The sequence below is a fragment of the Staurois parvus genome, unplaced genomic scaffold, assembly GCF_062004578.1.
Source record: "Staurois parvus isolate SC_StPar_1 unplaced genomic scaffold, SC_StPar_1.0 ptg000556l, whole genome shotgun sequence".
Lineage (NCBI taxonomy): Eukaryota > Metazoa > Chordata > Amphibia > Anura > Ranidae > Staurois > Staurois parvus.
Genome location: NW_028318352.1, coordinates 573,982 through 596,740, shown reverse-complemented (window position 1 = coordinate 596,740; position 22,759 = coordinate 573,982). Strand labels below are relative to the sequence as shown.

General features: G+C 42.0%; 1 protein-coding gene across 6 annotated transcripts in view; it reads right to left on the bottom strand.

Moving 5' to 3' along the window:
* LOC149450958 (serine dehydratase-like) overlaps positions 1-22,759 on the bottom strand; it is a 104,556-nt gene that overhangs the window by 25,390 nt on the left and 56,407 nt on the right. For 4 of the 6 annotated variants that reach the window (XM_089691227.1, XM_089691226.1, XM_089691224.1 and 1 more), the window contains exons 2-4: positions 21,526-21,702; positions 470-509; positions 127-266 (exon numbers count right to left, since the gene is read on the bottom strand). In XM_089691227.1, coding sequence (XP_089547353.1) covers positions 127-266; positions 470-509; positions 21,526-21,684 — 339 coding nt within the window. In that variant the 5' untranslated portion in view covers positions 21,685-21,702. The remainder of the gene's footprint in view (positions 1-126; positions 267-469; positions 510-21,525; positions 21,703-22,759) is intronic. The other 2 variants (XM_089691228.1, XM_089691229.1) reach the window with 2 other exon arrangements.

Here is a 22,759-nt window from a genome sequence, read left to right as displayed (position 1 = left end):
TGGAGACCTCTGCACTATAACATACACTTGATGTAATGTCACTACCATCAAAGTGATCGTTTCTTTATTAATAGGGACAGACATAATTTGTAGAATGCACATTCTGTCACTCTGTCAGTTTATTACCTTGCCTGTGACCACCACTTCAGCTCCCAGATCCTCAAGTCTTTGGATGACATGCTTCAGGGTCTGTTCAGGCACAACAATTGTGGCAGGCAGCCCCAGTTTATTACAGGCATATGCAGCTGCCAGTCCAGCATTCCCACCTGCGTAAGAAGAAGATGGCAGCATTTAGGCAGAAACTATTGAGGGAAATTGGAGTGCTGAAAAAAGGCCAGATAAGAGAAATGAAAGGCTCATACTATAAGACAGAAGTTGAGAATGAGCAATGTGACCTTGAAAATCTAGAAAGTGTTGCAGAGAAGATATAGAGGATTAAATATTTGCCGTAAAGACAGGATTTAGGTACCTGAGGAGCAGACAAATTTCTTATATCCCTTCTTGGCTAGCTGCAAAAAAAGGAAAGCAAGATTTTTAAATGACACTTTATAGTCTTTGCCCAGTATAAGGATAGAACATATTCTGTTTGTACCCAGCTGAATAAAATACTGCAAAGCACAAACAACTGGTAAGGCTTTATAATTTCTGGCACACAATGCATTTCATCCAATATTAGGCAAGAAAAAAAAACATTACATTTTTATTGCCAGCAAAAAAAAATAGCTCACAGCAGACGTACTACAGAAAACGGAAAATTGAAGTCAAATACTTACCGTAATTTTCCTTTCCTGACGAGCTCCATGGCAGTACAGCTGGGTGAGGCCCTGCCCACCCCCTGCCTAGTCAGGACGTAACTTAATACATTTTTGACCCACCTCAGCCTAGGCGTTCCGTAACTCGTACTACTAAACTGGGTGGGATTTGTGCTACCATGGAGCTCGTCACGAAAGGAAAATTATGGTGAGTATTTGAATTAAATTTTCCGTTTTCTTGACGGCTCCATGTCAGCACAGCTGGGATTTAACTAGCCACACATGGGAGGGTAATGCAAAAACAATTTAATTTCACCTGGAAGCAGAGCCCAAGACACCCCTGCCAAAATCAGCAGTAGTCAAAGCCACAGGTTCTCTACAATAATGTCATGAAGGTATGAACAGAAGACCATGTAGCAGTTTTGAAGATTGTTTTCAGGGAAACTTGGCCCACTGCTGCCCATGAGGTTGAAACCCCTCTAATGGAATGCACTGTGACCCCTTCAGGCTCAGGCAACCCTCTCATTCTGTAAGCTAAAGACCTGGTCTTGAACAGCCAAGTAGCGATTACTTTACTAGAAGCTCTCCAGCCTTTCCGTGCACTGTTAGGGATGGTGAAAAGATGCTCTGATTTCCTGAGCTCGGAAGTAGCATTCACATAATCTCTCAATGAGTGCCCAATATCCAATGAACTTGGGTCCTGGGAATTTCCCAAAAGGAGCATCGGGAGTGTAATGTCTTGCGTTATGTGAAACCTGGAGGCAACTTTGGGTACGAATCCTAGCATCGGTCTAAACACGACCCTATCCGGAAAGAATGAAAGAAAGGGTTCTTTAAACCCTAAGGCTGCTAGTTCCCAAGACTCTTCTGGCTGATGTTATGGCCATGAAAAATGCTGTTTTAAGAGTAAGATGCCATAGTGAAACAGGATGACTGAAGGTGTCTGATGAGAGGAAGTCCAACACCAGAAATGGGTCCAACACCAAAATGGGACTTGCCAAGATTGATCAGCCTTTGCCTTTCAAGACCCAGGCCGCCAGCCTGAGTTTCTCCAGAACGGGGTGCCGAATGGGTCCCTGCATGAGCAGATCCAGTGTCAATGGCAGAGGGTATGGTTCTCTGATATTCAATGAACGGAGTAGCGGGTACCAGGGTCTCTTCGGCCAATCTGGTATTACCGATAGAACCGTCACCCTCTTCTGGTGTATTCTGCGTAACAAGCTGAGAATCACTGGAACTTGAGGGAAGGCGTATGCAGTCTTTAAATTCCATGCCATTGTCAACACATCCACCCCCATAGCTTGTGGGTGGTTGATCCTGGAGAAAAAATGAGGTAGTTTGGTATTCTCCAGGGAGGCAAGCAGGGCTATCTCCAACAGAAAGGCCCATGCCACTAGACTCCGAAAAACTTGAGGTGAAAGGACCCACTCGTTGTTGTCCAAACTCGTTCTGGATAGATAATCCACCTGGGTATACAAGCGACCGGGCACATACATTGCTGTTGGCAGTTGTAAGTTGGCCTGGGCCCATTACATAACTGGAGTAACCTCCCTAAGGAGGGATGCCCCCCTGTCTGCGTATGTAGGCTACTGCCATTGTGTTGTCCAACTTCATCAGAACGGGTGCACCCTGAATGAGTTTCTTTTCTTGAAAGCCAGGAGTGCTTGGAATGCTGTTTGATAGTAAGTCATGTCCCTTCTGCTTATTTATTTATTTTACTAAACTTTGGCTTGAAAGTTGACTTTTGGCTTAAAGAGAGTTTCGTGGACACTGCTGTATGAGCATTGTGATGCATGCCTTTGCCCAAGGGACACGTCTTTAGAAAGATGTCTCCCTTGGGCCGCTGGCTTCTACTTTAGTAGAAGACTTCCATGCTGCCATTGTGTTCTCCAACTTCATCAGAACGGGTGCACCCTGAATGAGTTTCTTTTCTTGAAAGCCAGGAGTGCTTGGAATGGTGTTTGATAGAAAGTCATGTCCCTTCTGCTTATTTATTTATTTTACTAAACTTTGGCTTGAAAGTTGACTTTTGGCTTAAAGAGAGTTTCGTGGACACTGCTGATGAGCATTGTGATACATGCCTTTGCCCAAGGGACACGTCTTTAGAAAGATGTCTCCCTTGGGCCGCTGGCTTCTACTTTAGTAGAAGACTTCCTCCTCAGATCTACCCCACCACCACCCCACCGCCATATTATTTTGGTGCAGCAGGGGTTAATAGAGCTGAGGGACCTGTCATATGTGTAGAGCCTAGCCCTGAACTCTTGATGTGTTATTTCCCCCTGTTCCTGTGCCCACAACTCTGTGAACAACTCCACACACTCTGACACAGCTAGCTCCATGGGAAATATTTTACTACAGGTACCTGTATATACTACAAGTACCTACAGTTGCAAGAAAAAGTATGTGAACCCCTTGGGATTACGTGGAGTTTTGCATGAATTGGGCATAAAATGTGCTCTGAACGTCATCTAAGTCACAACAATAGAAGAACACAGTCTGCTGAACATAATACTACACAAACATTAGATGTTGCCATGGTTTAATTGCACATAACATGTAAACATTCACAGTGCAGGGAGGAAAAAGTATGTGAGGCCCTAGCTTAATGACTTCTCCCAGAGCTAATTGGAGCCAGGAGTGAGCCGACCTTGACTCCAATCAGTGTGATGATATTGGATGTGTTGCTGACAGCTGTCCTGCCCTTAAAAAACACACACCTGTTTTGGGTTTACTGGTTTCAAGAAGCACTGTCTGATGTGAACCATGGCTCGCAGAAAAGAGCTCACAGAAGACCTACGATCAAGAATTGTTGACTTGCATGAAGCTGGAAAGGGTTACAAAAGTATCTCCAAAAGCCTTGATGTTCATGTGTCCACGGTAAGACAGACTGTCTACAAATGGAGAAAGTTTAGCACTGTTGCTACTCTCCCTAGGCGTGGTCATCCTGTAAAATGACTGCAAGAGCACAGTGCAGAATGCTGCATGAGGTAAAGAAGAATCCCAGAGTGTCAGCTAAAGACCTAGAGAAATCTCTGGCACATGCTAACATTTTTGTTGACACATCTACAATAAGGAAAACATTAAACAAGAATGGAGTACATGGGAGGACACCACGGAGGAAGCCATTGCTGTCCAAAAAGAATATTGCAGCATGTTTGAAGTTTGCAAAAGAGCACCTGGATGTTCCACAGCACTACTGGCAAACTATACTGTGGACAGATGAAACCAAGATTGAGTTGTTTGGGAAGAACACACAACACTATGTGTGGAGAAAAAAAGCCACAGCACACCAACATCAAACCTCATCCCCACTGTGAAACATGGCAGAGGGAGCATCATAGTTTGGGGCTGCTTTGCTGCCTCAGGGCCTGGACGGATTGTTGTCATTGATGGGAAAATGAATTCCAGAGTTTATCAAGACATTTTGCAGGAAACGTAAGACCATCTGTCCGCCAACTAAAGCTCCGCAGAGGATGGGTGATGCAACAGGACAATGACCCAAAGCATACAAGTAATTCAACAAAACAATGGCTGCAACAGCACAGAATACGCCTTCTGGAGTGGCCCAGTCAGAGTCCTGACCTCAACCCGATTGAAATGCTGTGGCATGACCTTAAGAGAGCGATTCACACCAGACATCCCAAGAATATTGCTACACTGAAACAGTTTTGTGAAGAGGAGTGGTCCAAAATGACTCCAGATCGTTGTGCAGGTCTGATCTGCAACTACAGGAAACATTTGGTTGAGGTTATTGCTGCCAAAGGAGGGTCAACCAGTTATTAAGTCCAAAGGTTCACATACTTTTTCCTCCCTGCACTGTGAATGTTTACATGTTATGTGCAATTAAACCATGGCAACATCTAATGTTTGTGTAGTATTATGTTCAGCAGACTGTGTTCTTCTATTGTTGTGACTTAGATGACGTTCAGAGCACATTTTATGCCCAATTCATGCAAAACTCCATGTAATCCCAAGGGGTTCACATACTTTTTCTTGCAACTGTATATATACTGTATACCCCAAAGGCAGTGCCGGGACAAGATCATCTAGAGCCTAGGGCAAACATATCGAATTGTGCCCCCCCTTTCCCCCCAAGAAGTATGACCATTATGTATCAGCAAAAACTCCCCCTCCCCGCAAAAAAATTAAGAACTAATCTGCATGCTTACCCCTTAAGCATAAATTCCCCCAATCATCCCTTCTAGCACAAATCCCCCTCCCCCCCACCAAATAAATTGCCCCACTTGCACAAATCCCAACCTCACATGATACCACAGTGCCCAGGGCAGCCACCCCTCCTGCACACCCCTTGTCGTGGCCCTGCCCAAAGGCTCAAAGCTGTATAGAAACCAGGAATTAAACAGCAACTGGTTAAGTAACATTAAGAGTAATTTGCAACAGGGTCAACAAAGAAGAAATATACTGTATTGATTAAACAGCAAAATAATGATACTGCAATGGTTAAAGTGGTTCTAAAGGCAATACATTTTTTACTTTAATGCATTCCCTGCATTAAGGTAAAAAATGTTTAAGTAGCTGGATCGCCCCCCACCTCTCTATATATTTTCCTGAGTCCTATATCGATCTGGCGCTGTGCCCATCTGCAGCAACACTGCCTCTCCTCACCAGACACAGAAGCAGCAGTAGGAGCCATTGGTTGTTGCTGCTGTCAATCAAATCCTGTGAGTAGGAAGCGGGGCACAGGGCTGAGCAGTGCTGTGTGTGTGTCTATGGATGCACATAGCAGGACTTGGGAGCACACCCACACATATGCCCCCATAGCACACAATGGGGGCACACACACAGAAGAGTAAAATCTATTGGAACCAATTGCCTTCAGAAGTCACCTAACTAGTAAATAGAGTCCACCTGTGTGTAATGTAATCTCAGTATAAATACAGCGGTTCTGTGAAGATTTGTTAGAAAACAGTGAACAAACCACATCATGAAGGCCAAGGAACACACCAGACAGGTCAGGGATAAAGTTGGTTCCAGTAGATTTTAGTTAGGGGTATCAGAGTAAAGGGGGCTAAATAAATATGCATGCCATCTTTGTCATATATTTATTTGTAAAAAATGTTGAAAACCATCTATCATTTTCCTTCCACTTCACAATTATATGCCACTTTGTGTTGGTCTATCACAAAAAAAACAAATAAAATAAATTTACATTTTTAGTTGTAACATGATAAAATGGAAAATTTCAAAGGGTATAAACACTTTTACAAGGCGCTTTACATCATCACTAACTCACCACCAAGACTCTTTTGGAGGAAGTTCCACATGCAATGCTGGTAAGTGCGCTGGGAAATCCTTTGTTTGTGATGTGCACCTTGCTGTTAAGGCTGGTTATAGGTGGGGACGGTTGCCATTTTTTCCCCCATACACAATGCGCCTGTGATATCCTGCTCCTGCCTACTCCCTATTCATCAAATCCGCCAGTTAATCAATTGGTGAATATGCTGATGAAATTTAGTTGCATTCACATACCCACCATCTACCTCAGGAGTGCTGAACAGAACAGCACTGTATTCGCCACTTGTTTCTGGCATTACACACTCGGGTGAAGCTGGAAATACCAGCTAATCCAGTAATCAAGCAATGTTGAATATAAAGTTTAATCTGCTTATATTTGCCTTCTCTAGTTCCTGCCCTTCCCTTCATGAATATGCTAGCGAGATTACTTATTTTAGACTAAGCAATGTCATTACTGGGTCTCTGTGCTTCTCTATGCAAAGCAAGCAAACAGTGTGAACCCCTATGTAACTGCTACAGTGATGGTCACCTTCCACAACGTTCCCTAAGAGTATAAGACATGCATAATTACATATGTCCAAGCTGGACATACACTATATTGCCAAAAGTATTGAGATGCCTGCCTTTATGCACACATGAACTTTAATGGCATCCCAGTCTTAGACCATAGAGTTCAATATTGAGTTGGCCCACCCTTTACAGCTATAACAGCTTCAACTCTTCTGGGAAGGCTGTCCACAAGGTTTAGGAGTGTGTCTATGGGAATGTTAGACCATTCTTCCAGAAGCGCATTTGTGAGGTCAATCACTGATGTTGGACGAGAAGGCTTGGTTCCCATTCTCCACTCTAATTCATCCCAAAGGTGTTCCTTATGGGGTTGAGGTCAGGACTCTGTGCAGGCCAGTCAAGTTCCTCCACCCCAAACTCACTCATCCATGTCTTTATGGACCTTGCTTTGTGCACTGGTGCGCAGTCATGTTGGAACAGGAAGAGGCCATCCCCAAACTGTTCCCACAAAGTTGGGAGACTGAAATTGTCCAAAATCTCTTGGTATGCTGACGCCTTAAGAGTTCCCTTCACTGGAACTAAGGGGCCAAGCCAAACCCCTGAAAAACAACCCCATAGCATGATCACCCCTCCACCAAACTTTACACTTGGCACAATGCAGTCAGGCAATTACAGTTCTCCTGGCAACAGCTAAACCCAGACATGTCCATTGGATTGCCAGACAGAGAAGCGTGATTGGTCACTCCAGAGAACATGTCCCCACTGCAGTAGAGTCCAGTGGCGGCGTGCTTTACGCCACTGCATCCGAGACTTTGCATTGCACTTGGTGATGTAAGGCTTGGATTCAGCTGCTCAGCCATAGAAACCCATTTCATGAAACTCTCTACACACTGTTGTTGTGCTAATCTGAAGGTCACATGAAGTTTGGAGGTCTTTAGTTATTGACTCTGCAGACAGTTAGCGATTTCTGTGCACTGTACACTTCAGCATGTGCTGGCTCCACTCTGTCATTTTACGTGGCCTACCACTTCATGGCTGAGTTGCTGTTGTTTCCAGTTGCTTCTACTTTGTTATAATACCACTAACAGTTTTCCATGGAATATTTAGTAGTAAGGAAATTTCACGGATGGACATATTACACAGATGACAACCTATCACGGTACCACGCTTGAATTCACTGAGCTCCTGAGAGCAACCCATTCTTTCACAAATGTTTGAAGAAGCAGTCTGCATGCTTAGGTGCTTGATTTTATACACCTGTGGCCATGGAGGGGATTGGAACACCTGAAGCTAATGATTTGGAGGGGTGTCCCAATAGTTTTGCCAATATAGTGTATGTAACCATGCAATAAAAATAATTACTGGAGCTCAGCTTTTATCATAGCAACACTGTATATTAACCAAAAAGGCTTCTCTTTAATAAATATATAAAAACATTATGTATCATATTTTAATAAATATTTAATGCAGAAATTCATTAATTGTTAATATTTCCAGAAATATAGTAGGTCTGAATTAGATGGAGCTACATGAGGTTACTGATTGAATTGTAACAATGACCACAAACACCATCTAGTGGCTTTGCATGGAATTCCTTTTGCTATGAGATTTAAAAAATCCCCCAAAAACCCACAAAAGCCATTGTAATTGCAAAGAAATCAAGGGGAAAGAAGGGGTTTGCTTTAATGCCTGAATAATATACTAAAGCAGAGCATCAGGCCAGAATATTTATCTTAACAACGTTGGCTAGAGGAAATTGTTAAAAGAATGCATTTGTTTCTTCAGACTAGTACAGTATTTCTAAACCCCAAAATAAAAAATCTTTTCTTGTTTGGCAACTTTCCCTTTTATCACCTAGTGATCCTGCCAGTAACATACTTCCTGTCTTAGGGTGATAATGTTCAGTTACCATCCTGTATCTATGGAAGAAGCAGCATTGTTCTGTTTGAAATGCCACTATATGAATTGACATACCTCCATACACCAATTTTTTTCTGGACAGCATGGCCACCTGCCAACTTCCACATACAGATTAACTCTTCAAGTATTAAACCCAAAAGCAAAGTTTTATATTATTGCAGACATACAATTTTTAGATGTGATGGTTGCATACATTTTCATTTTTAAGCTTTCTTTACCTTATTTTCACTTGGTGATCTAACCAGTAGGTCTGATGTTTTTCAAAGAACAAGCTCTCTTGAAGGTGTAGCAGTTACAGGGATGAAACAAACCATTTGCAACTGACAGAGGTGCTTACAATGATTAGCTTTTATTTACTGTATGAAAACCTTTATTCCAAAAGGAATAAAAACTGATTCCTGTAATTGACTATAAAATGTAACAATCTCCTCCCCCCAGATTAACAGTCTTGCTGTTCAAAGGTGGCCCCTGTGCTCCTTCATCCAGAGAGGGGGCACTCTAATACAGGAGGTGCATTAGTAGCCAGATCACCAGGTGAAAACAGAGGGAAAATAAAGTATGACAAAATGAATGCAGCCACCACATCTAATTACTGGCAAGCTGCAATATATTTCATTTCTGGGTTTAATACTGCTTTAACTCTTCCACATGCAGATTAAAGCGGCACTCCACCCAAAAGGGGAAGTTCTGCTTTAAGGCCTCTTCCCCCACTCCCGGTAAGGAAATGGCACTTTTGGGGAGCGGATACCTGATTTTGTAAGGTACCCGTTCCCACTTCTGCTCGGACCGGCTAGGCAATCAGAAGCAGAAGTTCTCCTCCCCCTCCCTCCCCTCATTCTTCTGGGACATGTGACATTCACAATAAGCAGCGTGGTTCATGCATGCGCAGTGGGCACCAAGCTGTGAAGCTGCTCTACCAAACTGACCACCTTCATAAAGAGACACAGTGTGAAATAAGGCATTGTAAATCTGGCCATACATGGAGAAATGTTGGCCAGTTCCTGAAGAACTGTCTGAAATTTGCTCCAAGGGTGGCCCTGCTGGCACTCTCTTGCCCAACATCCTTTGAAAAATTGCTGGTTTGAAAATGTCCACAGAACAGCAACAGTGTCCAATCAATAGCAGGCATGTTCTAGGTATTTTGACAGTCAGAATACAATAGTCACAGCGGGAGATTCGCCCATCTGCAATGTTTAGGCATTTGTTGGGTTTTTTTTTTGTTCAGCTTACATGTATGGACAGCTAAAGTCGGCAATAGATAAAAATTCTCTGCTTGCCTTTTTTTAGTTACGGTTTCCACTGTATAGGTCTTCTTTACATGTTTGCAATGCCTTCTCTTTTAGAGTTTCTTGTCTATTTGAGTTGCATTTATCATTTCTGTTGACTTGTTTTGATAAAATTTTTAAATCTCTTCCTCTATAATTTCTTGAATGTGATCTTCTGCCACTGAATTGGATAGAATTTTCTATTCTGTATCATAAATAGTTCTGTAGCAACAATTATGAAAGGGCTGTCTTTGTTAGGGTATCTCTTTGTAACCTAGGTAAGTTCATTACAGTTATTTGTTCACTAAAAGGAAGACCTTCAAACTCATCTGCTGAAAGTTTGTTCCTCTATTGTTGTTATAGGAGCATCTTTTTGTTCTCCCAGCAGATGTTTTTTCAGGATAAGAAGTCATATAAATATGTTGACACCCAGTATATTTTCAAAAAGACTGAAATGTTGTGAGGGAGCCAACGGCAGTTCCCAGGAAAGAACATTCACTTAATCTTCACTGAAGACAATTTTAAAACAACGGTTAGTTCTTTAATGGTGTTACAGTGCAAGGCCTGCCACCATGTAAAAATAGATAAAAACGAAACAGGGGTCTCATGAATGCAGAGTGAGGGACTTCAATGTGTCTGTGCTGAGTGGGGAAAGTTGGTTTCACAGCTTTCCCCAGGTTCTGGAGTTAGGAGGTTTCAAAGAATCATGGAAGGGATGAAACCTCTGATCCTGTGTCAGGGTCATGTGTTTACAGCCTTTATAATCTGAGTCCTGGCTGCAGTTCAAGGCCCCACCAAGGAGACAAAAGATCTCTGTTTAGGAGACAGAAGGGTTTCATATAGGAGTTAGAAGGTCCTCTATCGAGAGGTCAGGATTTAGGCCCATGTAGCAAGGAGAGTTAAAAAAAAGAGACAGTGCTGCGAGAGGCACAGAATTGTACATGAGCATAGCAGAACTTTATAACAGTCTGAGGGACCAGCCAAAGGCCATAGTTTAAGACCTGAGCAGTAGTGCTATGAAAGGATATTTACTTTTGATATTGACCTTTACTTTCCTTTTCCTTTTGTTAAAAGTAGGCCATCAAGCCCTGAAACAGTCCCTGACTGTCATGGAGTGTAGTATGTACAGGGGTGGACTGACCATTTGGAAACTCGGGCGCTGCCCAAGGACCCGGGGTCAGTAGGGGGCCCCATGAGATGCCCCTGGTACCTTTTTCATAGGCTTTTTTGAGTTTGGGCAAGGACACAGGGGCCCCATGATCCCCTATTGCCCGGGGGCCCCATGAGTTGTCAGTCCGCCCCTGAGTATGCACTATTTTACCTTGGAGTCAGCTTTTAGGAATACATGTAAAATTATTTTTTTTTAAAAATTGATTTCAGGGGGCCTGTTCAAGATAGTGAGGAGAGCAGATGCAGAACCCAGGAGCTTTGCTACCAAACCAACTTTTATCTGCTTCTCCATACCTTGCAGGCACTAAAAGCACATCCTAAATACTCATACACTTTGGTCTGACTCCATAAAGATAATTAGGGGGAAACATACCTCTTCACACAATTGGAAAACTCCCTCTCTGGATAAAATGGCAGGAACACTGACCTCACCTCTATTCAAAAAGGCCACCCATATGAAGGATGAGAGGATGGATGCCTATGACTAACCTAGTCTCAAATCTAAATGTTGACTGTTATATGTTGAGAAATGGCACTGACATCCAAAATAGAAGATCTTTAAACTGATATTGGAGTTCCCAGGCAGGTCCTTGACAAGATCAAGGACTGTACTGATGCAAAAACAACTTGTGTATCCTGGGCCTACCTAAGGTCTCCAAACCTTATTGCATTCACCGAAACTCTCCCTTGGTGCTCTTTTCCTATAGCCCGTAGCTCCATCTTTTTTGCAGTGGAATGCCACCAAATGCCAGCAAAAGTAGGCCTACCTAGAGACAAGGATGTTCTAAACTACTGCTGTTCCTGGACCTTTCTGTTGAAACACACAAGGTTTGTAGGTCATTTAACTTGATCAGAGCATCCCTTGCATGCCAAGGGCATTAAGTATAATATGCTTTTTTTCTGCCAGATTAAGAGTGCAGGATGGAGAAACATTGTATCTCCTTACATCACCGGGTAAAGCATCTACATTGCCAGACATACTTCAGGAGCGCAGGTATTAGCTCTCCAGTATTGTAATCAATGTAATCAATAGCCCCACAACTTCAAAAAACTTGTCCATGGTATTAGGGTAGGGAACTCTACCACAGACCATGCTGAAGGCAACTATTGTTGTAGTCCCCATGCCTGGCAGAAACTTAGATGATTGTTCCTTTCACTGTCCTAGCTCACTCCTATATGTTAATGCAAAAGTCTAACAATACAATGAAACCTAGGTTCACACTAGTGCTGCTGCATGATTATATTTTTGGTGTGCCAAAAACACAATGTGACAGGCTCAACCGGGACAGGGTCTTTTGGAGGGGATTGCAGGCTAGCCTATTGGCCATAGACCCAGGCACTTGAGCAGGCTCTATTCTTTGGGAGGTGTGTGCATGGGGGGCCTTTTGGAGTAGTTCATGTCTTCCCAAAACACAGACTCTGATAACTGGAGGACCAGCATACAGATTTGAGGTCTCTGTGCCCCAACCAGCATTGACTATTTCAAACTCCCCCTCCTAGACTCAGAGACTCTAAGCAGATGTTAATGTAATCAGCTCAAAACATCCTGATGTTGAAGTCACTTGCTGTAATCTGTTTATTAAAGTGTAATCTGTTTATTAAAGTGTGATGTGTCTACTGTGTCTTTCTCCCATTGATAATTTAGTTAATTGAATCACCTATTGTTTATGTCTGTCGACTAGTTCTCCTGGAGGTTCCTACATGATGGGATTAGTCTGGTGTCAGCTCTACCTCATTATCTAATCAGTGTGGGATGTTTATCCCAATGTGCAATATTTGTGTTTTTTGTTCATGTGGGCACTGCCCCTATTTCTGAAGTGTATAAAAACCTGTATTTCTGTTCAATAAACAGTTCCAGTTGTACCTAAGCTAGTGTTGTCTAGTCCTTGAGTGCAATGCCCAGCTATAATACCTTGGTCCTGTGTCCCAGCAGTGAGGAATCAGTTGTCTGATAGAGGTACTCAAGCTGGGTGCCAGGCAGTATGTCACACACCAAAAATGCATGTACATGCATTTAGCATGCATTTATGGTGCATTTCCAGTGAAGTCTATGGGGCCAAACACATCCTGCAACTGCACCAAAGAAGCATCTATTCAAAAACACAAACCAGCTGAGTTACATTAATGTGTACAGGCACCATAGAGAATAATGTAATTTCCATTGTCATGCAGTGCACATCAACAGCAAATGAAGGAAGAAAATGCACTAGTGAGAACAGAGAGTTATTGCACATCTGTTACAATAGAACCTGTATGGTTTCATGACCATAAAAGGACAGATATTAAAGTAGAACTAAAGACAGACTTCTTTTAATTTTGCATAGAGTTAGGGAGGGTTCTACACCCTGTGAGTTCTTTTCCCATTTTTGTCCCATTGAGAAGACTTTCCTTCACTTCCTGTCCTATAGCCACAACAGGAAGTTGTGGGATTCTATAATCAGGACTGATCGAATAATTTGTTGCCAGGATCGCCTCAACCAAATGGTTTGCTGTCTCCCTGGTGCCAGGCTTCGGCATGTGGTGGACCAGGTTGATAAATTACTGGGAGGAGCTGGGCACAACCCAGCTGTCTTGGTCCATGTTGGAACCAATGACAGAATACATGGAAGGTGGAGACTCCTTAAGAATCAATTTAAAGAACTAGGCTGCAAGTTGAAGGGAAGGACCTCCAAGGTGATATTCTCTGAAATATTACCTGTGCCATGCGCAACACAGGAAGGACAGGGGGAGATTAGAGAACTCAATGCATGGCTAAAGACCTGGTGTAAGAGGGAATGATTTGAGTTTCCAGAGCACTGGGCTGACTTTTCATTGAGGTACAAACCATATGCTAGAGATGATTTGCACCTAAATGGAAGGGGGTCTGCTGTGCTGGGGAAGAGGTTTATGGGATGGCTGGAGGAGTATTTAAACCAGGATAGAGGGGGGGAAGAACTAGATTACAATGGGGCAGACAGGGGTCAGTCCTTATTGGTGGGTGGAATAAGGAAAGATGGGACGAGGGCTATGGCAGGTGATAGGAAGGTTCCCATGTTGCAAACAACCATTGGAATTGGTACCATTTGTATGAAAATAAAAAACATGTCAAATACATGTGCAAAAGGTGTCGATTAATTAAAGTGTTTGTTCACCAATGCCAGAAGTCTGCCAAGCAAAATAGGTGAGTTGAAAGCTTTGGTGCATGAACAGAACTATGATTTAATTAGTATTGCTGATTCTTGGCTTCATTATTCACATAACTGGGCCATTAATATTCCTAGTTATGTGCTCTTTCGGAGAGACAAGGTAAAAAGGAAAGGTGGTGGTGTCTGTCTCTATGTGAGAAGTGATCTCAGAGCAAGTGTGAAAGAGGACCTAGTTGATGGAGAGTGTGATGAGGCTGAAGCATTATGGGTGGAACTGCACATAGGGGTGTGTACTACAAAGGTAATCGTTGGAGTTTGTTATAGGCCACCCAGTGTTAATGAGGAGGTGGAGACTCAGCTCCTTGCACAGATCAAAAGGGCTGCAAGGGCTGGGACAGTGATAATAATTGGGGATTTTAACTACCTGGAAATTGACTGGAATAATGGCACTGCAGGAACAGTTACAGGGAAAAAATGTATAAACCTACTACAGGACAATTTTATAGTACAGTTCATAGAGGCCCCAACTAGGAATGATGCTCTGCTGGACCTGGTCATCTCAAACCATGTAGAGCTTATTACGAATGTCCACATAAAAGAACATCTGGGTAGCAGTGACCATAACATGATTTCATTTATTGTTAGCTGTAAACAGCGAGCACATACGGAAAAAATAAAAGCACTCAAGAGAGCCAATTAAGAGAGCTAATTTTCCAAGGTTGAGAGCTGCTCTTCAAGATTTAGAGAGGGAATTTTTTACATTGATGAACACAACAAAGAAATGAGAGTTAGTCAAAAAGACTGTATGTGAACACACTGCAAAATATGTAGAGGAAGAAGTGAGTGCCTGAAAATAAATATGTAAAAGCAGTTAAGTACACAATGGGTAACCAATAACCCAATAAATTAAGAATATCTAAAATAGGATCATGCAGCGCTGAAACAGGTATATATATGATGTCCAAACGGACAATAAAAGCAACTGATATATAACCCAATTGGAGGAAATAAATAAATCATCAAATAAAATTATAAAATTATAGAGAGTTTCAATAAGGTGACTTAGTGAATCTTGGTCCGGCAAAAGGTGCTATAATGGTGTAAGTAATGCGCACTCACCGGACGCGCATATTAATAGCGCTTTATATGGTAGCATGAGGCGATACCTGGAGCCTACAGAGGTTGCACAGGCAGTCCAACTCCTCCAGGATGGCACATCATTACGTGCTATTGCCAGAAGGTTTGCTGTGTCTCCCAGCACAGTCTCAAGAGCATGAAGGAGATTCCAGGAGACAGGCAGTTACTCTAGGAGAGCTGGACAGGGCTGTAGAAGGTCCTTAACCCATCAGCAGGACCGGTATCTGACCTTTGTGCAGGGAGGAACAGGATGAGCACTGCCAGAGCCCTACAAACTGACCTCCAGCAGGCCACTGGTGTGAATGTCTCTGACCAAGCAATCAGCAACAGACTTCATGAGGGTGACCTGAGGGCCCAACATCCTCTAGTGGGCCCTGTGCTCACTGCCGGGCACCATAGAGCTCGATTGACATTTGCCATTGAACACCAGAATTGACAGGTTCACCCTGAGCACATGTGACAGACGTGAAAGGGTCTGGAGAAGCCATGGAGAACGTTAAGCTGCCTGTTCAGTATGACGGTTTTGGTGGTGGGTCAGTAATGGTCTGGAGAGGCATATCCATGGAGGAATGCAGAGACCTCTACAGGCTAGACAATGGCACCCTGACTGCCATTAGGTATTGGGATGAAATCCTTGGACCCATTGTCAGACACTACACTGGTGAAGTGGATCCTGGGTTCCTCCTGGTGCACAACAATGTTTGGCCTCATGTGGCAAGAGTATGCAGGCAGTTCCTGGAGGATGAAGGAATTGGTACCATTGAATGGCCCCAGCGTTCGCATGACCTAAATCCAATAGAACACCTCTGGGTTATCATGTTTCGGTCCATCCAACACCGCCAGGTCGCACTTGAGACTGTCCGGGAGCTCAATGATTCCCTTGTCCAGATCTGGGAGAAAATACCCCAGGACACCATCTGTCGTCTCATTGTCAGGCATGCATTGAAGCACATGGGGGCCAAAGAAACTACTGAGTACCATTTTGAGTTGCTGCAATTAAATTTCAGCAAAATGGACTAGCCTGCTGCATCATTTTTTCACTTTGATTTTCAGGGTGTCTTTCAATTTAGTCTGCATTAGTAACGCATTACCTAGTCCATATCAGTATAGATATCCAGCATGGTATTTTTCTCCAGATCTGATGTGTTTTCAAAGTGTTACTTTAAATTTTTGAGCAGTGTATTTATAAATGATAAAGGGTCTGGGATTAAAAATCCCATTTCAGTCTTTGCAGATGACACCAAGCTGTGCAGTGGAATAATATCCTTACAGGATGTCTCCAATTTACAAGCTGACCTCAATGCACTGTTTAATTGGGCAACTATGTGGCAAATGAGGTTTAATGTTGATAAATGTAAGGTTATGCACTTGGGGGCTAAGAATATGCATGCATCATACATACTAGGGGGGTACAACTGGGGGAATCAATGGTGGAGAAGGATCTGGGAGTTCTGGTAGATCACAAGCTTAATAATGGCATGCAATGCCAAGCTGTGGTTTCTAAAGCCAGCAAAATCCTTTCTTGTATTAAAAGAGATCTAGACTCCAGAGAGAGAGATATGATATTACCCCTGTACAAATCATTAGTAAGACCTCATCTGGAATATGCAGTTCAGTTTTGGGCACCAATTCATAAAAAGAATATTGGGGAACTGGAGAAAGTACAACCAAACTGATAAGAGGCATGGAGGAGCTCATCTATGAGGAAAGATTAGAGGAATTGAATTTATTCTCTCTTGAAAAGAGGAGATTAAGGGGGGATATGATGAACATGTATAAATACATCAGTGGTTCATATAGTGAACTCAGTGTAGAGTTATTCACCCTGAGGTCATCACAGAGAACAAGGGGGCACTCTTCACGTTTCTTCACAGTAAGAGCTGTACAAATGTGGAATAGACTCCCTCAAGAGTTGGCTCTGGAGAGCTCAGTAGACTGCTTTAAAAAAGACCTGGATTCTTTCCTAGGTTCACAGAATATAACTGGTTACTAACATTTTTAGATAAAGTTGATCCAGGGAATATACGATTGCCTCTCAGGGGATCAGGGAGGAATTTTTCCCAGCAGGAGCAAATTGCATCATGCTTTGCTGTTTTTTTTTTTTTGCCTTCCTCTGGATCAACTGCGGGTATAGGATTATAACTTTTTTTTTTTGTGGTTGAACTAGATGGACTTTTGTCTTTTGTCAACCAGACTAACTATGTAACTATGAAGTGGGAGGAAATACCTACAAAGTGAGGAAATCCCTGGTGGTCCCCAGGATCATCAGAACTAGTGTCCCCATTGGATGATTTCCTTTTTATTCCTGTTCTGGTGTTCTAATCCCTCTCCACTCTATCCAAAACTAAAACAAAAACCTTTGCCTTTAGTTATAAATTAAAGTGGAACTTCACTCTCTTAATCAACATTGACTATTTTTGCTAGCATTAGCAAATAGCAAAGTATATGATATTTACTTGTTTTAAACTTTTACTCTACATTTCTTCAGTTACTCCCTGGTTGCCAGGCCTAGGCAAATTATGTCATACATCCCAGCAGTCTTCAGGAGGGGAGGAGGGGTTTTCTTAGCTAAGCACATCCTCCTGCATTCATGCCTGAGCTGAGGGCCGATGGAATCCAGGGAGTAAATGCTACATGAATCATCTGCCCTTACTCAAGATGGCCACAGCCAGAAATGCTAGGGGTTTTTTTCCAAAGTGAATTCTCAGCAAAATAAAGCATGGAGATATGGATGGATGGATGGGTGGGTGCATTTGTGCTGAATATTAAATTAAGCTGCATTTTTGGTTTGTGGTGCTGAGATACAGTGTAGTTCTGCTTTAAATACAACACCTTTTCACAATCTAAGGCACGGGAAAGATTGCTTTCCTAGATGCTGAAAAAATTATTTGACTCAATGGGGTGGGCATACCTACATACAGGCTCCCTCTGAATCTGGCTTTGGACCAAATGTGATATGAACTGACTGTATATGTTTTCCCTGCAGAAGATCCTCCCACATAAGTATGTATATAACTGTTTCTTATGCTGTATTTTTTTCTTTAATCCATATTGTACTTCTTTTAACATGTCATTTTGTATAACAATGTACAACCCATTTTGTATTCTATCTGCATCACTCTCCTTTCTCTGTGTAATTTTGTAATCAAATACCTCAATAAATTGTCCTGTTACAAAGATTAATACTAGTTTACGTAGAGAGCTTTTATTTGAATCTATACCTTTATTTCTTACCTCTTTACCTATCTGATCTTAACTATTCCAAAAAATTATTTTTGTCAAGTGGGGCAGCAATTACTGTACCGATTGAACTATAGGAAACACATTGTAACTGTGCATGCATGTGACAGGTTTTAAATATTTAGTTGTTGGATTGCGTTCCTCTCTATGCTCCCGAACTTAATTGCATCCCAGAAATGGATCCTACTACATTTTTTTCCTATCAGCAGCACGACAACTGATACCATTATTTTGGAAGATAGCTGTTACACCCCCTGTGACTCCATTGTCACCCTCTGTACAGTGATATAATTTTCCTTGTTATTATTATTTTGGTCCAGGGGCAGACTGACAACTCATGGGGCCCCCAGGCAATAGGGGATCATGGGGCCCCTGTGTCCTTGCCCAAACTCAAAAAAGCCTATGAAAAAGGTACCAGGGGCATCTCATGGGACCCCCTACTGACCCCGGGTCCTCGGGCAGTGCGCGAGTTTCCAAATGGTCAGTCCGCTCCTGTTTTGATCCTTAAGATTCACTTCTCTGCTGATCTCCTTTTCTTTCTACCCCTCTTATTTGATCACTTGGTGGTCATACTCTTCTTTTTTTCCTCTCTCACTTATTTCTTTCTCTTCTTTATAGTCAATGGTGCCACAGTGCCCGCTGTTATTACAGATATGGGGCTTTACTTATTCTCCCACATATTGCTTATTTGTCAATATATGCATGTTGCATAAGCTCTACCAACTGTTTCTCTACTCTTGAATGAGCAGTTAAATGGTGAATGATAGATAACACTTAATAAGGTGCATAGAGCAGTCCAAAAGTGATATTACAGTCTCTTTCTTCCAACATTTAAAGTAATGCACCAGTGTCGTCAACGGGTGTGCAAATCTATCGAGCTCCTCCACCTTCAGCCATGCATGCCCACCTTAACAGCTTACCCATAGAAAATATAGGCCAAAATGCACTCAATATGAATCGCACTGGATCCTCTCCTTCCACAGGTCTCACCAGGCACTCTCAGGAACAATCCTTTACGTCCCCACACCGATGGATAGGTGCTCAAAAGATAAGGAACTCCTCATAGTGTAGTAAGGCTTTATTGCCATAAAAATGTATAAAAAATGCCACTCACATAGATACGAGGTTCACAGAACCTATTGCAAGCATTTAAGGGAAAGACAGGGTGAACACACATGGTGGCTCTGGCACGCACCAGAAAAGACGTCACAAGCTTCTGTCCTACGCGTTACGCCACAAGTCCCGTGGCTTCTTCAGAGATCATTCACCATTTATCTGTTGTTTATATATTCAGTAGAGCTGCTTATCTTTTATTTTTAACCCTTTGAGGACCAAGGGACGTATTTGTCCCATGATTTTAATTACCTGTATCATCTGATTAAGAACTTAAAATACTTTTTTTTTTTTGGTTTGAGTCAAAATATTAGTTCTTATCAACAAATGGATCTAGCTTTTTGCCAATTATTTCATGAAATGGCTTAGTTACAGCAACTGAAGTGTACGAACTTTAAAAACAAAAAATTGATTCTTTTGGCGGTCCGTAATCTTATGGTCCTCAAAGGGTTAACGCACTTTTTGTGAATATCCAGCTCAGTTGAACATTTACTTGGTTCATCATCACATACTTATTCCACTGGAGGGCTGATTGCTCAGCCGGGCATTTGTTTTACATCATTTTATACTATTTTTGTTGATTTTGACACATTATGCTTTAGGTCAGCTGAGTGTTTATTACAGCTCAGCCAGGTGTTTACTGACATTGTGATTGTGTTTTATTGCTGATATACGTTTCACATATTTCACTGTTTTTGTTGTTTTTTACACTTTATTCTTTAGCTCAGCCAGTTGTTTATTATAGGGTGGCCAGGTGTTTATTGCTACTTGATTTTGGTTTATTTTTTATATATGTTTCACATATCATTTGGATTTAGTGGCTCAGCTAGTTTTTGTTTTTTATTTACAATTGACCTTGTTTCACAGATTTACTCTATTACACATTGGGTTTGATGCTCAGGAGGGTGTTTACAATTAATGTATTTTCTTGGGTCACTAGGGGGCAGCGCAGCACTATTCTCTTATTTACCTCTAAATATTTCTTTATGGGTTTAGATGCAGTTCTCTACTACCAGATTTGTACATACACTTTTTTAGCTTTAATTACATATGAAAGTGCAATAATTGCAGAATATTGCTGTAAATAGATTCTTTCAGTTGTATAATTCTATTCAAAATACCATTTTCCTTACATTGGGTCTCCTTGTATTTTCTCCACTTTCTGTCAACATACATTTGTACTTGCTTCTACAGCCTTTGACAAGTTTTATTAAAGGTTACCTTTACTGAAGTTGAATCCAGCATGACCTGGCTGTATTTGGCTCTATCTTTGCTGTACACAAGCCGCTCATGGCCACTCACAGTTAGAGGGAGCTGTCTGGATACAGGAGACCTGCTCTGCATTGGGTGGAATGAGAAACCAATCTCCCAGAAGATGTTTCAGAGCAAAGTGGGTTGTACTCAGAGCCAGGAGACTGCAGGAAATAATACTGGACATAAAACGTTTATCCAGAAAAGGTAATACAACGTACAGTATACCATATTGAAATGTTTTTAAAGGCTGATAGAACAAGTACAAAAGTAACATTTTTACAGAGCATGCTGTTATATTTTAAGGTCCCAGTCACACCTTTGCATTCTGGGAATGCATGCAGAAGCACATGTTTCTGTGCACATTCTCACAAACGCACAAAAAATGTGCCAAAACTCACACTGCACTTGTGGTGCCACTAATTTGTAATTGCACCCCAAATGCAGGAGCAGTGATATTGCAAAAACTCACAAGGCAGGAGTTACTTGTGCAGGAGCTACTTTGGTGCGCTTGTTCAGTGTAGGGCAGCCCATTCAATTCAATGGGCTGCTCCAGGCTAACTTGCAAAAAACGTGCAGAAAAAAAAAGGGACGTGCAGGTGTGATTGGGGCCTCTGTGTCTTCCATGTCCTGCATATTACTTTCTACAAATATGTGAGTAGGTTAACTGGCCTCTCCAAAAAAGAGGTCTTCCCACAATGAGAACATCTTCTCAGAAGGAACTCTCCAAAAAGGCAGACAGCTGTAATAAATGATCATGATAAACATCTGGCAGGTTGGTTACTTTACCTTTTGACAATAATGTCCTATACCACGTATCTTGAAGGAGCCCATTGGCTGTATGTTCTCCAGTTTTATGAGAACCGGGGTTCCAGCCCTCCTAGACAGTGCAGAGCTTTCCTTCAGTGGGGTGACAATGTGAAATGGAACTTCATCCTGGGAATCCATGATTGGTGGCCCTATTTACTGTTATTGGGAGAGGAGAAATTAGTCTTCATACATACTACAGATAAAGCATGTTATTTTATTTTTTCTGGTGGGGTATAGCTGTGTGTTTATGCACGCTTGTTAATGTTGAGGCTGCACATTCATCTGAATGGACTGCTGACACACCAAAACCAAGACCAATAAACCAACAAAGACCATTTTTCCCAGCGCAATACCCCCAATGCACAGTAGTGGGTTGTCATGTGCTGCAATGCATATGGCGTTGCCTTAGTAGGTTGGCGTGCCATTTAAAAATTAACTGCACCAAAAAGCACTAATTCATGTATGTTGCGTTGGCGTGCACAACTGGTAGCTATGAATGGTGATGGCTATTTGCTTTTTAAAAAGAATTCCGCATGTGGCATTTTTTATATAGTTACTTGGTCCAGGTTTTTGTAATTATGCATGTACCATACCTATAGGATCTCTCTAGAAGCTGGAATTCAATGTGCTACGCCAGAGATCTACGCTAGCATCTGAGTCCTGTGACAAGTAGTTACCCTGCTACATTGTGAATACAAGAGGTCGGCAGCCATTTAAAGAATGCTTTGCAGTGTTCTCTGACTGGATGAGAAGAAAGTGTCATCACTGCCCTGCCTCTCCCCTTCATCCAATCAGAGAATGCTTTGCATTCATTAAGAAAATTCAAAACGATCTCTGAATGGTGCCCATGCCAAGCGGCCCACCTCCTCTAAGCCAGTGCAGATCATTGTCATAGTGGAGTCTACTACAGTGATTTCCAGCTTTTAGAGGGATCCCACGGGTGTACTATATATGCATAATTACATTGGTCCAAGGTGGACCAATGTAACTATGAAAAAAAACAACCAAACCTGGAATTCACCTTTAAGCTTGTTTTAAAATTTGCCTAAAATTGATTTAAAATGTAGTTTGTGATTTGAAATAGTTGCCCCAGAAGGTACAGTATAACAAAAATGTAAAATCAGTTAGGCCTTTCATTTCAACTAAAGAAGATTTGCAAATGTATTATATAAAGTGTTTCTAAACCCAAGTAAAAATATTAGAGATATATTGC